This window comes from Anabrus simplex, chromosome 1 (genome assembly GCF_040414725.1).
Source record: "Anabrus simplex isolate iqAnaSimp1 chromosome 1, ASM4041472v1, whole genome shotgun sequence".
Classification (NCBI taxonomy): Eukaryota; Metazoa; Arthropoda; class Insecta; order Orthoptera; family Tettigoniidae; genus Anabrus; species Anabrus simplex.
This window is the reverse complement of record NC_090265.1, coordinates 1,637,579,508-1,637,593,080: the sequence shown is the minus strand read 5'-3', so window position 1 is coordinate 1,637,593,080 and position 13,573 is coordinate 1,637,579,508. Positions and strand designations below refer to the sequence as shown.

Below are 13,573 nucleotides of genomic sequence, written 5' to 3'. Positions count from 1 at the left end.
ACTTCTTTTTACCCATCTGTTTTATTACCTTATCTATCTCTTGCTCAGTCACAGGAGTAAGAAACATGGATGATACATTCCTGTGAACTGTATTCAAGTTTGTTCTTGTCACTGATGTTTGAAAATTTTCTGCGTGTAGGGTTGCGTAAAGTTCAGGCGTGAGTTTCGAAACCTGAACAGTCTCTGCCATTCAATTAAAGGAAGGCCCCAAAAGTTCTGAAAATTCAGTCTGTATCTCGCTTTTAAGAAGAATCCGTACTGATTACAAAAATACTTTTTAATGTGGGGAAGTTGGACAAAGTTAAGAAACACCTCTGCAGAACATATTAATAAAAAATTTAATTTGTAGGACAGTTATTATTGAAATCTAAACAGGGTGTACCATAATTAATAGCGAAAAATGAAACAACTGTAAGTACACGATTCTAGAACCAAACAAGACTTCGTAAACAAGGGTCCGCAAACGGGACTTTTGCGAGATAGTTTAGAATTTGTGCTCACCAGCCACCACTGACTTGATTGTGTGTAAACGTCATCCTAGTATCTAATAACTTTTCTTCATGTCGTATGAGTGTCTTTTCCTAACTAGGATGACGTTTCCACACAATGAAGTCAAAGGTGGCTGGTAACACAAGTTCTAAATTATCTCGCAAACGGCTCGTCTGCGGACGCATGTTTACTAAGACGTTTTTGTAATTACAGCTGTTTCAATTTGCACTGTTAATTATGATACACCATGTATACAATTTTATTTACAGACGTAAAGAAATAAACGTCCTATTTCATGGTTTGTTTATAACAATTTCTGTAAAAAGTCACTAACGGAAAAATACTAAGTATATTCAACATTTGATGTGATGAAATCTGTTGGACAGAGTAAACTGGTATGACTGTGACGTTTAAAAAATACGTTAGTCCTCAAGGGACTATCTTCTGAGCATTTTAATTCCCTGATAACCAGATGTATGACACGATTCCTTCTCAGTCTACAGCTAAACAGATTAACTCACCCGATCACCAAAGTTCTCGTACAAGACTCTAGCGTAGTCCTCGAAGTAGTCAGCAATGATGGGGTTGGTCCACCCTCCTAGGTCCTGAAGCCACTGAGGGAGATCCCAGTGATACATAGTGACCTGTGAATAAAGACAACATTAACAATATAAAACTTTCTTTTTGGTACACGTTTTGAATGTAAACCATATCATATTCATACTGTGGACAGGGGATAAATGCAAGCGCTAGGACAAAGACGTGAAACGAGGCAATGGCTTATACTAAAACTTTATGGAACTTTCAAACAATTAGTGTTTTCTGTTATAACGGATTGTTTATAATTCGTGATCCAAGTGATGTGTGTGTATTTTTGAATATTTGGTTTGGCTATGTCTTTAAAATTGGTATCCACGGAGAGGAACATTTAGGAAAGTTGAGTGTTGCATAAAATGGGGTATGTTCAACATAAACATCTCGAAAAATAAACCAGCCAGATAAAGGTGCTACATACCATTAGGTGGACGAATTAATAAAGATTGAGCTCAGTCCCTCTTCTCCTCACCATGAGTTATTTAACTAAATACTGTACTGTACTTTCAAGTGCATTAAAGCTGGACTAGTGAAGTGAGCGAAATTAGAGCCTGAAGAATTGTGACAAACTAACGAAATATCACCATTACTAACTTAAACAGCGGAGCAAAATGAAACAATTGGGTATAATGTATTGGAAAAGGCAGGATCTATTGTACTGCAACATTGGAATAGACTGATTTATGGAAACCCTTCATGCTACTCTCTATTATGCCACTTTCAAAACTTCTACAGAAATATAGTAGAATACATCTACTGTAATTTGTTAGTCATATTGAAGTATTAGTCTCCCCCTACTATTCTTCACCCATACACTTCCGACCAAAACCAACTGAGCAAGTCTTGTGTGTCACAAGACGTTTCTTATCAACCTTTCTCTTCTTGTGATAAACTTCGTCTATGTTCTTTGATATCTTCCTAACGTTTGTTGCCAGAATTACACGTGAACGAAACTATGCATACATATTTTCATCGCGTATACTAAGCGGTATTATACGAAATTCGTTTAATGTTTTAGATCCAAATTCTTTCTTACTCTCTTGCTATAATATTTTCGAAGAAAAAGTCACTTCTTTGATGACTATGCATACGGCGCTTAAACTATACGCCAGTCTTGCTTGTTCCTTCATTCTCTTCAAAGATAATCAGGAAATTCACGAAAGATTTTACACTTCTTCTAAAATGACGAAACTCTTACGCTCGGACAATATTTCGGAATGGTTTCGCAAACACATTGTCGACGAATTGCTCGCTAAATATCAGTTTGAAGAGGGTGTGAGCAATAAAGCACTCGAGAGTATTTCGCATCTTCAAATTAATGTGTGTAAATTCGATAAATTCGATCACTTGAATTCAGGTAGGCAATACATTAAACTTCCTCAAGCTATTGTAAATAAGAGAGCAGTGATGAATATTGAGAATAACGATGACAATTGCTTCTTATGGTGTATCGCAATGGCGTTAAAACCAGGAACAACACATAATCCATCAAGAACTTTTCAGTATAAGGATATGTTTATTCAGTTGCATCAGTCATTAAATTTTGAAGGTATTTCTTTTCCTATGGATTTAACAAACATTTCTACGTTTGGGAAAAACAACCCCAATATTTCCTTTTCTGTATACGTGTCGACGGAGACAGTATTGTAGGACCACTTTACACAGCTTATTCTCTAAAACAACACCATTTTCATCTTTTGTATGTTTGCAATGAAAACACAAGCCACTACTGCCTTATAACTAATCTTTCGCGCTTGTTAAGATCTCAGCTTTCATCACACGAAAAAAGTATATATGTGACAGATGTTTACAGTACTTTTCTACAGAAAACCTGTTAACTACACACATAAATGATTGTGTAACACATCCAGCCGTAAAACTTATTCTGCCAACCAGAGAAAATGCAGAAATGAATTTTGAGAAATATTATCGTCAGAAACCTGTTCCTTTTATTGTTTGTGCAGATTTTGAATGTTTTACTGTACCTTTTCATCATTGCCAACCAGACTTGAGTGAACCCTACACTCCGTTTTCAGTAGCTTACAAAGTAGTTTGTTCCTACGATGCATCTCTATCCTTTTTTAAGGTGTATCGAGGAGAAAACTGTACTGTATGGCTGTTAAAAGAATTACAAGAGTTAGCACAACGCGTTCATACTCTTATTTCGCCACCAGTGCCAATTCAAATGACATTGGATGAGATGATTTTGCACGATGAAACCGCAATGTCACATCTGTAAACAGCCAATTATTTTCCCACAGATCAAGGTTAGATATCACTGCCGCTTTACCGCGATTCGCGCAATCTTTCATATCGTGTGCCTAAATTTATTCCTTGCTTTTTCCGTAACTTGTCAGGCTATGACAGCCACTTAATTGTTCGTGACTTTGTACAATTAAATTGTACAAAGTTCGTCGTGATTGCGCAAAATCACGAACGCTTTATTTCATTCAGTTATCGTGTAGGCGATATTAGCATTCTCTTTCTAGATTCCTATAAATTTATCAGCTCTTCACTTGATACACTTGCAAATGGAGATGTGATGCGAAACCATTCTCAATACTTTGACACTTCATCCTTTTCACCTAGTAATCCATTTAACATTCGGCCACAAAATAAGAAGTCATAGGGCTTATAAGATGAATGTAGCATGAATATCACGACTGAGTTTATTGGTTTAGCACCAAAAATATATGCCTGTGACACTCAAAATTCACAATTTGTTAAAAAATCAAAAGGTGTACGTCCAAGCGTCGTTAGCCGTTTACATGTTCAACACTATCGCGATGTACTAACATCTAGAAATGCCGCTCTCTGTACGCAAAAAAGGATTCAATCACGCAAACATCATGTATATACGATCGAGAAAAATAATTTTTCATTGCTTCTTTTCGATGACAAACGTGTATGGGATAGTGATTCCCTTAAAAATGTTCCATGGGGGTACAGCAACACGTACAAGATGCATAATTAACATTGCTGTACATACATGATCTGTAAGAAGGGCAAATTACATTATCATTTAAGAAGAGAGTGGTACACCGCTATGTGTGCAAAATTAGATTATCATTCAAGATGCAGAGAATGATTAACTTGCACATATAAGAAGGGAGAATTACTAATGCTGTAGTACAGCAAATTACATTATCATTCAAGATGCAGAACAAACTTGTACATACAAGATGCAATGTTAATAAATAATGTAGAATTGGCATATTCTTTTATTTTAGATTATGTATTCCTTTGTCCACATGTATATTACCTTCTCCTCCTCATCCTCCTCCCACCGCTCTCTCCTTTTGTTTGCAGGATAAGGTTAGGATCATATGCTTAAATTCTACGTTTGCACATCACTCGAGGAGGAGGATGTCAAAACCAGCAGCTTCGTTTAAGATTGTAAGTTGTCAACAAAAGAAAGGTCTTAGAGTGTTCAGAAGAGCATCTTGCTTTAAATCTATGTTAAAAACACCAGTCTATGTTCTCTAACGTGTCAAAACAGCAGCTTCTTTTAAGAAGCTAAGTATGTCAATAAAAGGGCTCAGTGTGTTCAGAAGAGCAGCTTGCTTTAAATCTATGTTAAAAACACTAGCTTGGTTTAAGTATGCTGAAAAACTAGGTTCTCTAAGAGAATGGTATGTTGAGAAGTGTAGCTCGGTATAAGATGGTAAGTATGTTGAGAAGGTAATTTTTTCTCTCTTTCTTCGAATCTATCTTCCTAGGACAAAGGTATCCTTTGCTAAGCAGTTGACATGCTCTGAACACAACAAACAGTGTTCTGGACACCTGTTGATCTACGATAGTGTTTAATTCTAGTCTTGTTATCATTGCAGTACACGATATTTTTTCTCTCTGTTCGAATCCATCTTCTTAGGACAAAAGTATCCCCTGCTAAGCAGTAAACATGTTCTCAACGCCTGTTGTAGGTAACAGCAACAGCAGCTTCGTTCAAAATAGTAAGTATGTGAACAAAAACAGAGTCTTAGAGTGTTGAAAACAGCAGCTTGGTTTAAGTACACCTAAAAAACTAGGTTCTCTAAGATAATAGTATGTTGAGAAGAGCAGCGCGCTATAAGATGGTAAGTATGTTGAGAAGGGCACCTTGCTATAAGATGGTGGTATGTTGACAAGAACAGCTTGGTTGTGCGCAGCGTAGCTAAGTCCCGTTAAGATTTATTTAAATTCAGCGCGATAAAGTTTACTTCCATCAAGTTAGCAGCACTCAAGTAAGCCATGTTCAAAAACAAGTGCACGTAGTTAAAGATAGTGGCTGTTATCTTGACAGCTGTAAAAAAATCACGTAGAAATTAAAATTTCGCGCGCCCATGTGCATAAGGTAGCGGCTATAAGAATTTAGCCCCGTCAAGATGCCAGCACTGAAGTTAGCGATAGTCTATTGTTTAATGATGGCAGCTGATACCTGGCAAAAAAGCACGAGGAATTTCAAATTGCACGCTACTACATGCATAAGGTAGCAGCTATGAAGATTTAGCCCCGTCAAGATGCCAGCACTGAAGTTATCGATAGCCTGTTTTTTAATGATGGCAGCTGACAGCTGTCAAAAAAGCACGTGGAATTTCAAATTTCCCGCTACACGTGCATAAGGTGATAGCCATGAGGATTTAGCTCCGTCAAGATGTCAGCACTAAAGTTTGCGATTGTCTGTTGTTTAAAGATGGCAGCTATCACCTTAACAGCTGTCAAAGAAAGCACGTGGAATTTCAAATTGCCCACCACCACGTGCCTAAGGTAGTAGCCATGAGGTTTTGTGCCGTCAAGATTGCAGCACTGAGCTTAGCGATGCTCAAGATGTCAGCTTGACAGCTGTCAAGAAACACGTGTCTTTGTTTACAAAAAGAGCACTTGCCTTTGTTTATAAATTCAAATTCCGCGCGCGCCGAATTCAAATTTTCCGCGCTGCTGAGTCAGCAGTCACGTGACCCGCTCCGCGGCCTCTGATTGGCCCGGGGGTAGAACCGCCCTTGTCCTACTACTATACATATATTTCTGAACCTGAAGATGTTGCGGTCGTGATAATTGGTATTTGTAAGCTCCTTTATAGATAAAGAAACATGTATTTTTTGTTTTCGGAAAATTCACTTGAAGGAGAGGGTGAAAGGAGTGAAAATATTGAATTATTTTTATGGGGATACTTAAATCTCAAAAAGGGAAGATCACAGACATGAAAATAAAGAAACACGTTTCACGTTTTGTTGGGGAAATCAATTTAACAGGGGGGGGGGGGGGTGGAGACTGGGGTGGAAAAGAGTTGAATTCTTTTTTATTAGGATACTTATATATAAAAACTGAAGATGTTAAAGACATGAAAATTTGTATTTGGAATCTTCTTTCAAAGTAATGAAACACGTATTTATTTTGTTTTCGGAAAATCCACTTGGGAGGGGGTGAATGAATTGAGAAGTTAGTAGAATTATTTGTATGAGGATACTTATAGGCCTACCTAAAAAAAAGAGATGTTACAGACGTGAAAATTGGTATTTGGAAACTTCTTTAAAAATAGAAAACACGCCTTCTTTTGTTTTCGGAAAGTCCACTTAAGGGGTGTGAAAGAACTGAAAAATTAGTTGGATTATTTGTATGAGGATACTTATCTCTAAAGAAACCTAGTATGTGACAGACGTGAAAACTGGTATTCGGAATCTACTTAAAAACGTATTTTATGTTTTTGGAAAACCGAACATTTTTGTTTTTTTTTCGGAAAAGGCACTTAACGGGGATGAAAAGAAAGATGGAAAAAGAGTTGAATAATTTTTTTATGTGAATACTCATATCTAAAAAACTGAAGATGTTACAGACGTGTAAATAGGTATTCGAAATTTAAAATAAAGAAACATGTATTTTTTTTTTGTTTTCGACTTGAGAGAAGACTGTTTCTTACATCTACAGTTCTATATCACATGGTCATTTTAGCCCCAAAAGCTAGTACCACAAACGTTGTTTATAAGGATTTTCTGGGGTAAATGAAACTCAGTTTTTCGGTGAGTTTTTATACTTTAGGTGTATTTAGATAATGTTTTAGTACAGTACTGAAGAACGATTACTTTTATCAAATTGCCAATTCCATGCGAGCAAAGCCGCTGGTAACTACTAGTGTACCTCTATAATCTTTTGATTTTACACTTGACAGGTTGTGGTGATAAGTCAGGAGTATTTACAGAGTTTTCATCATGCTGAATCGATCTTTTTCTAGCTGCGAAACTCCGAATGAAGACTTTCCAATAAGTGCCCTTATCCCGATCAATCCATCGCGTGGGTGCTCACCCTTTGAGGTCTCCCTTCTGGAACCGTCCCTTCTACCACCATCTTCTCCATGGCTTCCGTCCCTTTTGAAACAATGCTGAAATAATGTCATTCCACGCCATCTCTCCTCTAACAGCTCGGAACATACCACTTAGTCGAGCAGCTCGTCTCCTTTCTCCCAAGTCTTCCCAGCCAAAACTTTGCAACAATTTTGTAACACTACTCTTTTGTCGGAAATCACCCAGAACAAATCGAGCTTCATTTCTTTGGATTTTTTCCAGTTCTTGAAACAAGTAATCCTGGTGAGGGTCCCATACACTGGAACCATACTCTAGTTGGGGTCTTACCAGAGACTTACATGCCCTCTCCTTTACATCCTTACTACAACCCCTAAATACCCTCATAACCATGTGCAGAGATCTGTACCCTTTATTTACAATCACATTTATGTGATTACCCCAATGAAGATCTTTTCTTATATTAACACCTAGGTACTGACAATGATCCCCAAAAGGAACTTTCACCCCATCAACACAGTAAATAACATTGAGAGGACTTTTCCTATTTGTGAAACTCACAACCTGACTTTTCACCCCGTTTATCATCATACCATTGCCTACTGTGATAATGCCTTGTAGATACAATAGCTTTACAACCGAATGACGAAGGAATAAGGGAATTCACAGACTATGTCATCAGTAGCCGCCGGATTGCCTCCTGTCACGTGGTCGGTACAATCATCATCCATTAGACGCACCACCCTCAAATACGAATCATTTCAATGCAGATTTTTCACCGCCAGCCTTCCAAACATATCATTTCAGTGACGTTCTAAACAAGCACAGCACGACACCAGTCTCTCGCTAAGAAGCCTGGAAAAATAATTAGTATAATAAGATAAAATAACTGTACTTTGGCAATAACAGGTTACTCGACTTGAATTCTCAAGGCTGTTTTTTTAAATCATTGTCTGTTTAAAATCCAGTATTTAATGACTGCAGACACATTTTAAGTTTTATGACGAAGTTCTTCTAACTGAAGCTGATCACATTTTGACAATAGCAGTAATTTGTGCGAATTTCGCTCGAAAGCCGGAATCTGGAAATGGGAATGAAAATGTGGTTCAATTTACGCACCGTAGCTCATGCAAGCGGGAGGCATTTTACGCCATATTTTGACCAGGCGAGGCAATTGATCGGCTCCAATTGAACATTAGTAGTATATGAAAAACCCACTCACCACTGGCAGTATCCCGTTATCCAGCAGCTCGTTAATCAGGTTATTGTAGTAGTCTATTCCTGCTTGATTAATGTTATTTGCCTCCCCTGTTGGCATTATACGAGTCCATGCAATGGAGAAGCGGTAATGATTCATCTGAAATGATATCGAAGTTCGGAAGTAAGTTTCGGAACAACATAATACATTATTAATAAATTAGAGAAGAAAATTACTCACCCCCATTTCTTTTAGGATCCTTATATCCTCTTTGTAGAGATGATATGAGTCATCTGCCACGTCTCCATTCTGGCGGTCCGCTGAGTATTCCGGATGTTCGTGCAGCATGTGATCCCATATACTCTCGCCCTTGCCTGCAATAGAGATGTTTCTTCTCTTTAGCCTTCTAAGGGAGGTATCGCACAAAGATGCCAACGGGACGCCATGGTGCAGCTTCTGACATATCCGCCTTATACAATATTAAATAGAAGGAAGGATCAACCTTTTCAATACTTTGTTATTAAGTTGAACCAAATAGAAGTTACAACCTGTTCATTTGGACCGGTTTCAACACATTTGAAGTGTCATCGTCAGCCAATTAGCAAGGCAGAGCAAAAATTAAATCATAAAGCTCTAAAAACGCATAACACAATGATCACAGTCTAAAAAAAGAGTACATAGAATAATCAACACTATTTCGTGTCGAAACAATTCCAGTTGAAGTTCATAAGCAGGTCTTGTATAATCTTGTTGGGCTGCATTTACATATGAAGACGTATGAAGACGTTGTATTGAAGGTCAATAACGAGTTAAAGGATTTGTTCTAAGATGAAAACTTGAAGGATAACTCGTTATGAAATTGAACTTGTGATATCCAGTTACGTATAGGTTTTGCTAGGCAAGGTCTTGTAGGCATTTGTTTTTCCGGTCGAAGAGTGGAAAGCGATTTAATTGAAGTCTAAGAAATACAGTGTAGGACTTAATGTCAACAATTCAAGGCGGATAATGAATCTTGAAAAGAAATTTGAATCGTTAAAAAAGAATAAAACCAAATAAAATATTTAAAAAATAGGAAGAAAGTTTTAAATAATTACAATGTGAGGATCAACTTGAACAGCTTGCCGTGGTATTGATAAATGTATGGGAGACGATAAATAGAGAAAAGGGTGGGGAATAATGAGCGCTTATTAGAGGGAAAGGGGGCGGGATATCTAAGGAGGATCATGGGGGCGTTGTGGAAGGGGCAAGTAGCATGAGAAGGTATTGTGTAAATTGTGAAATATTGATCGCTTACTTGTTGAGTTGAGATTAGTTAAAATGGAGATGAGAAAATCGAAAAGGGCGTTAGGCTTTTCAAAAATATCATTCAGGTTAAGGTTTGGATTGAAAAACTGGTCAGAGTGTATAAAACAGTGTTCAGTGATGTCTAGGAGAGGACCTTTATTTAGAGTGCTGAAAATTTCTATATCCTGGTCTATTGTAGTGAAAATATGTTTTGTGTCATGTATATGTTGCCCCACGGCCAAAAATCTGTTGTACTTTATTGCATTAGCGTGTTCAAATTATATAATTTTTAACTTACGACCAGTTTTTCCTCTAATAAGCGCTCATTATTCCCCAACCTTTTCTCTATTTATCGTCTCCCATACATTTATAAATACCACGGCAAGCTGTTCGAGTTGAGGCTCACACTGTAATTATTTAAAATTTTCTTCCTGTTTTTAAAATATTTTTATTTGGTTTCATTCTTTTTTAATGATTCAAATTTATTTTTAAGATTTATATATCCGCTTTGAATTGCTGACATTAAGTCCTACACTGTATTCCTTAGACTTCAATTAAATCGCTTTCCACTCTTCGGCCGAAACAACAAATGCCTACAAGACCTTGCCTAGCAACAACTATACATAACTTGCATATCACAAGTCCAATTTCATAACGAGTTATCCTTCAAGATTTCATCTTAGAACTAGTCCTTTAACTCGTTATTGACCTTTAATACAACGTCTTCATACGTCTTCATATGTAAATGCAGCACAACAAGATTATACAAGACCTGCTTATGAACTTCAACTGGAATTGTTTCGGCACGAAATAGTGTTGTTCTTTTTACGCTTTTGACTGTGATCATTGTGTTAGGAACATCAACTGGAATTGCTTCGACACGAAACAGTGATAATTATTCTACGCACTCTTTTTGACTGTGATCATTGTGTTATGTGTTTTTAGAATTTTATGATTTAATTTTTGCTCTGCCTTGCTAATTGACTGATAATGACACTTCAAATGTGTTGAAACCGGTCCAAAATGAACAGGTTGTAACTTCTATTTGGTTCAACTTAATAACAGAGTATTGGAAAGGTAGATCCTTCCTTCTATTTAATATTGTATATTTCTCTATTCAATACGGAACAATCTGGATTTGTAACGTAGGGTTTTGCACTACCAATACATTCCGATACATGCTGTGGTTATCTGTCATCAAGCACACTGCGTCCGAACTGAAGCTCGTCCATGTGGTTAAATATCAATATTTAGTCAATAGATTTTTGGCACTCATGTTATTTAAAGCGTAAAAACCTATTAGGCTATATCTTTAGTGTCTGAACGTTTCATTACTAAGGTCACTATCATTGTGTGAAGTGCTGTTATGCCATATGTCAACATTATGTTAACAATATCAGAGCCGTTCATTGGGTTAACATAATCATTTCGGGTGTACTTGATCTGAATGACTCAGACGGTTAAGGCGCTGGCCTTCTGATCCCAAGTTGGCAGATTCGATCCTGGCTTGGTCCGGTGGTATTTGAAGGTGCTCAAATACGTCAGCCTCGTGTCGATAGATTTAATGGCACGTAAAGGAACTACTGCAGGACTAAATTCCGGCACTTCGACGTCTCCGAAAACCGTAAAAAATGTAGTTAGTGGGACGTAAAGCCAATAACATTATTATTTCGGGTGTACTTCCCATTCATCGGGTGCTGAATTTAAGAAATTGTCCACCACTAAAAAAATAAGGCAACAAATTATGTTTCTTAGTTCCCATGAGAACGAATAAATCGAGGAATTTCGCACTTTAATTTATTTTGAAACATTCAAAATGATGTTAGAACTTCATTTTAACAGATTTATCATGTATTTTCATCTATCCAGCGAAGTGGAATCTAAGAGAAAACGTTATTTCATGAATTGAAATTTCTAAATAATCAGCTCGTTGGTCTCTTTTCTAGTAGAATATATGTGATTCTAGTTGATTATATGCGGCGCTTACTTGTTGGCGAAGTGTTTTCATACGTATAAAAGTCATTTTCCCTATGATGTTACATTTATCATGTTAAATTACCGCCGTTTATAGAATATGTAGCTTACGTGATAATTTCGTGTTAGCTAATACCAGCAATCCGGCTACTTCGGCCACCATGTCCTTTTTAATATTACGGTCTGAGGATTGGAGTCGGTCTTGTCATAACATTTGTTTAGCCAAGACCGATTCCAATCCTCAGTGTGCCTCTCGACAATAAGATCTGGGCGGCCCCTCTCCCCGGTACGTCGGCGCACATGATTCCGGCGATCACTGCGGGCAAGACAGAAGCGCGATTCATCACTAAAGACGACCCTATGCCATTCGTCGACCCATGTCGATCTTTCTCGACACCAGGCCAGCCTTACCTGTCGCTGTTGTGGGATCAATGGAACACCTTCTGCAGGGATACGAGCTCGTAAGCCAGCTGCACGCAGGCGATTACCAACTGTTTGTTGTGTAACGTGGGGTGCCACAGCTGCTCGAATTTGCTCTGCTGTTGCATGGGGTTCCATCTGGGCCATTCGAATGATGCGGCGATCCTCTCTCACAGTTGTCTGTCGCGCTGGGCCTGTGCCAGGTGTACGAGTGTGGGTACCTTCATTTGGCCACTGCTGCCATACACGTTGTACCGCAGATGCCTGTCGGCCAACACGTGCAGCGACAGTCCTTAGCGATAATCCAGCCTCACACAGCCCAATTATCCGAGCCCTCTCAAACGGCGACAGTTGTTGATAGCGTGCTCTTCTCTGTCGTCGAGACATGTTTGACGGGGAACACTTCACTGCACAGACTGCAAGTCAACTACGCTACACCAGAGTCCGTATACTGGAGTTGATTCCTCCGCGACCAATCACGTGGGGAGACCTGTAGCAACAATCCCATGGGTCTGAAACTTTGATCGTTTACATACCTATACAGCATCGTTCCATATCTTGAAAATCAACACAAACGACCAATGCCTTCATGGTGTTGCAATTTCCATTTTCTAGAGTGTATATAAAAAGTATGGCGGCCGAAGTGGCCGGATTGCTGGTATTGGCTAAAACGAAAATATCACGTGCATATTATATACACGGCGGTAATTTAATATGATAAATGTAACATCGTTGGGAAAATCACTTTTACACGTATGAAAACGCTTCGCCAACAAGTAAGCACCGCATATAATAAACTAGAATCACATATATTCTACTAGAAAATAGACCAACAAGCTGATTATTTAGACATTTCAATTCTTCAAGTTACGTTTTCTCTTAGATTTCACTTCGCTGGATAGATGAAAATACATGATAAAACTTTTTAAATTATATTTCTAACATCATTTTGAATGTTTCAAAATAAATTAAGGTGCGAAATTCTTCGATTTATTCGCTCTCATGAGAACTATAAAACATAACTTGTTGCCTTAGTTTTGAAGTGGTGGACACTTTCTTAAATTCACCACCCAATGAATGGGAAGTACACCCGAAATAATAATGTTATTGGCTTTACGTCCCACTAACTACATTTTTCACGGTTTTCGGAAACGTCGAAATGCCGAAATTTAGTCCTGCTGTAGTTCCTTTACGTGCCAGTAAATCTACCGACATGAGGCTGACGTATTTAAGCACCTTCAAATACCACCGGACTGAGCCAGGATCGAATCTACCAACTTGGGATCAGAAGGCCAGCGCCTTAACCGTCTGAGTCACTCAGATCAAGTACACCCGAAAT

General features: G+C 38.1%; 1 protein-coding gene across 3 annotated transcripts in view; it reads right to left on the bottom strand.

The window, feature by feature from the left end:
• LOC136858638 (myrosinase 1) overlaps nucleotides 1–13,573 on the bottom strand; it is a 100,408-nt gene that overhangs the window by 40,397 nt on the left and 46,438 nt on the right. For all 3 annotated transcript variants that reach the window (XM_067138342.2, XM_067138343.2, XM_067138341.2), the window contains 3 exons: nucleotides 8,797–8,930; nucleotides 8,581–8,715; nucleotides 1,011–1,133 (listed from right to left, as the gene is read on the bottom strand). In XM_067138342.2, the coding sequence (XP_066994443.2) occupies nucleotides 1,011–1,133; nucleotides 8,581–8,715; nucleotides 8,797–8,930 (392 nt within the window). The remainder of the gene's footprint in view (nucleotides 1–1,010; nucleotides 1,134–8,580; nucleotides 8,716–8,796; nucleotides 8,931–13,573) is intronic.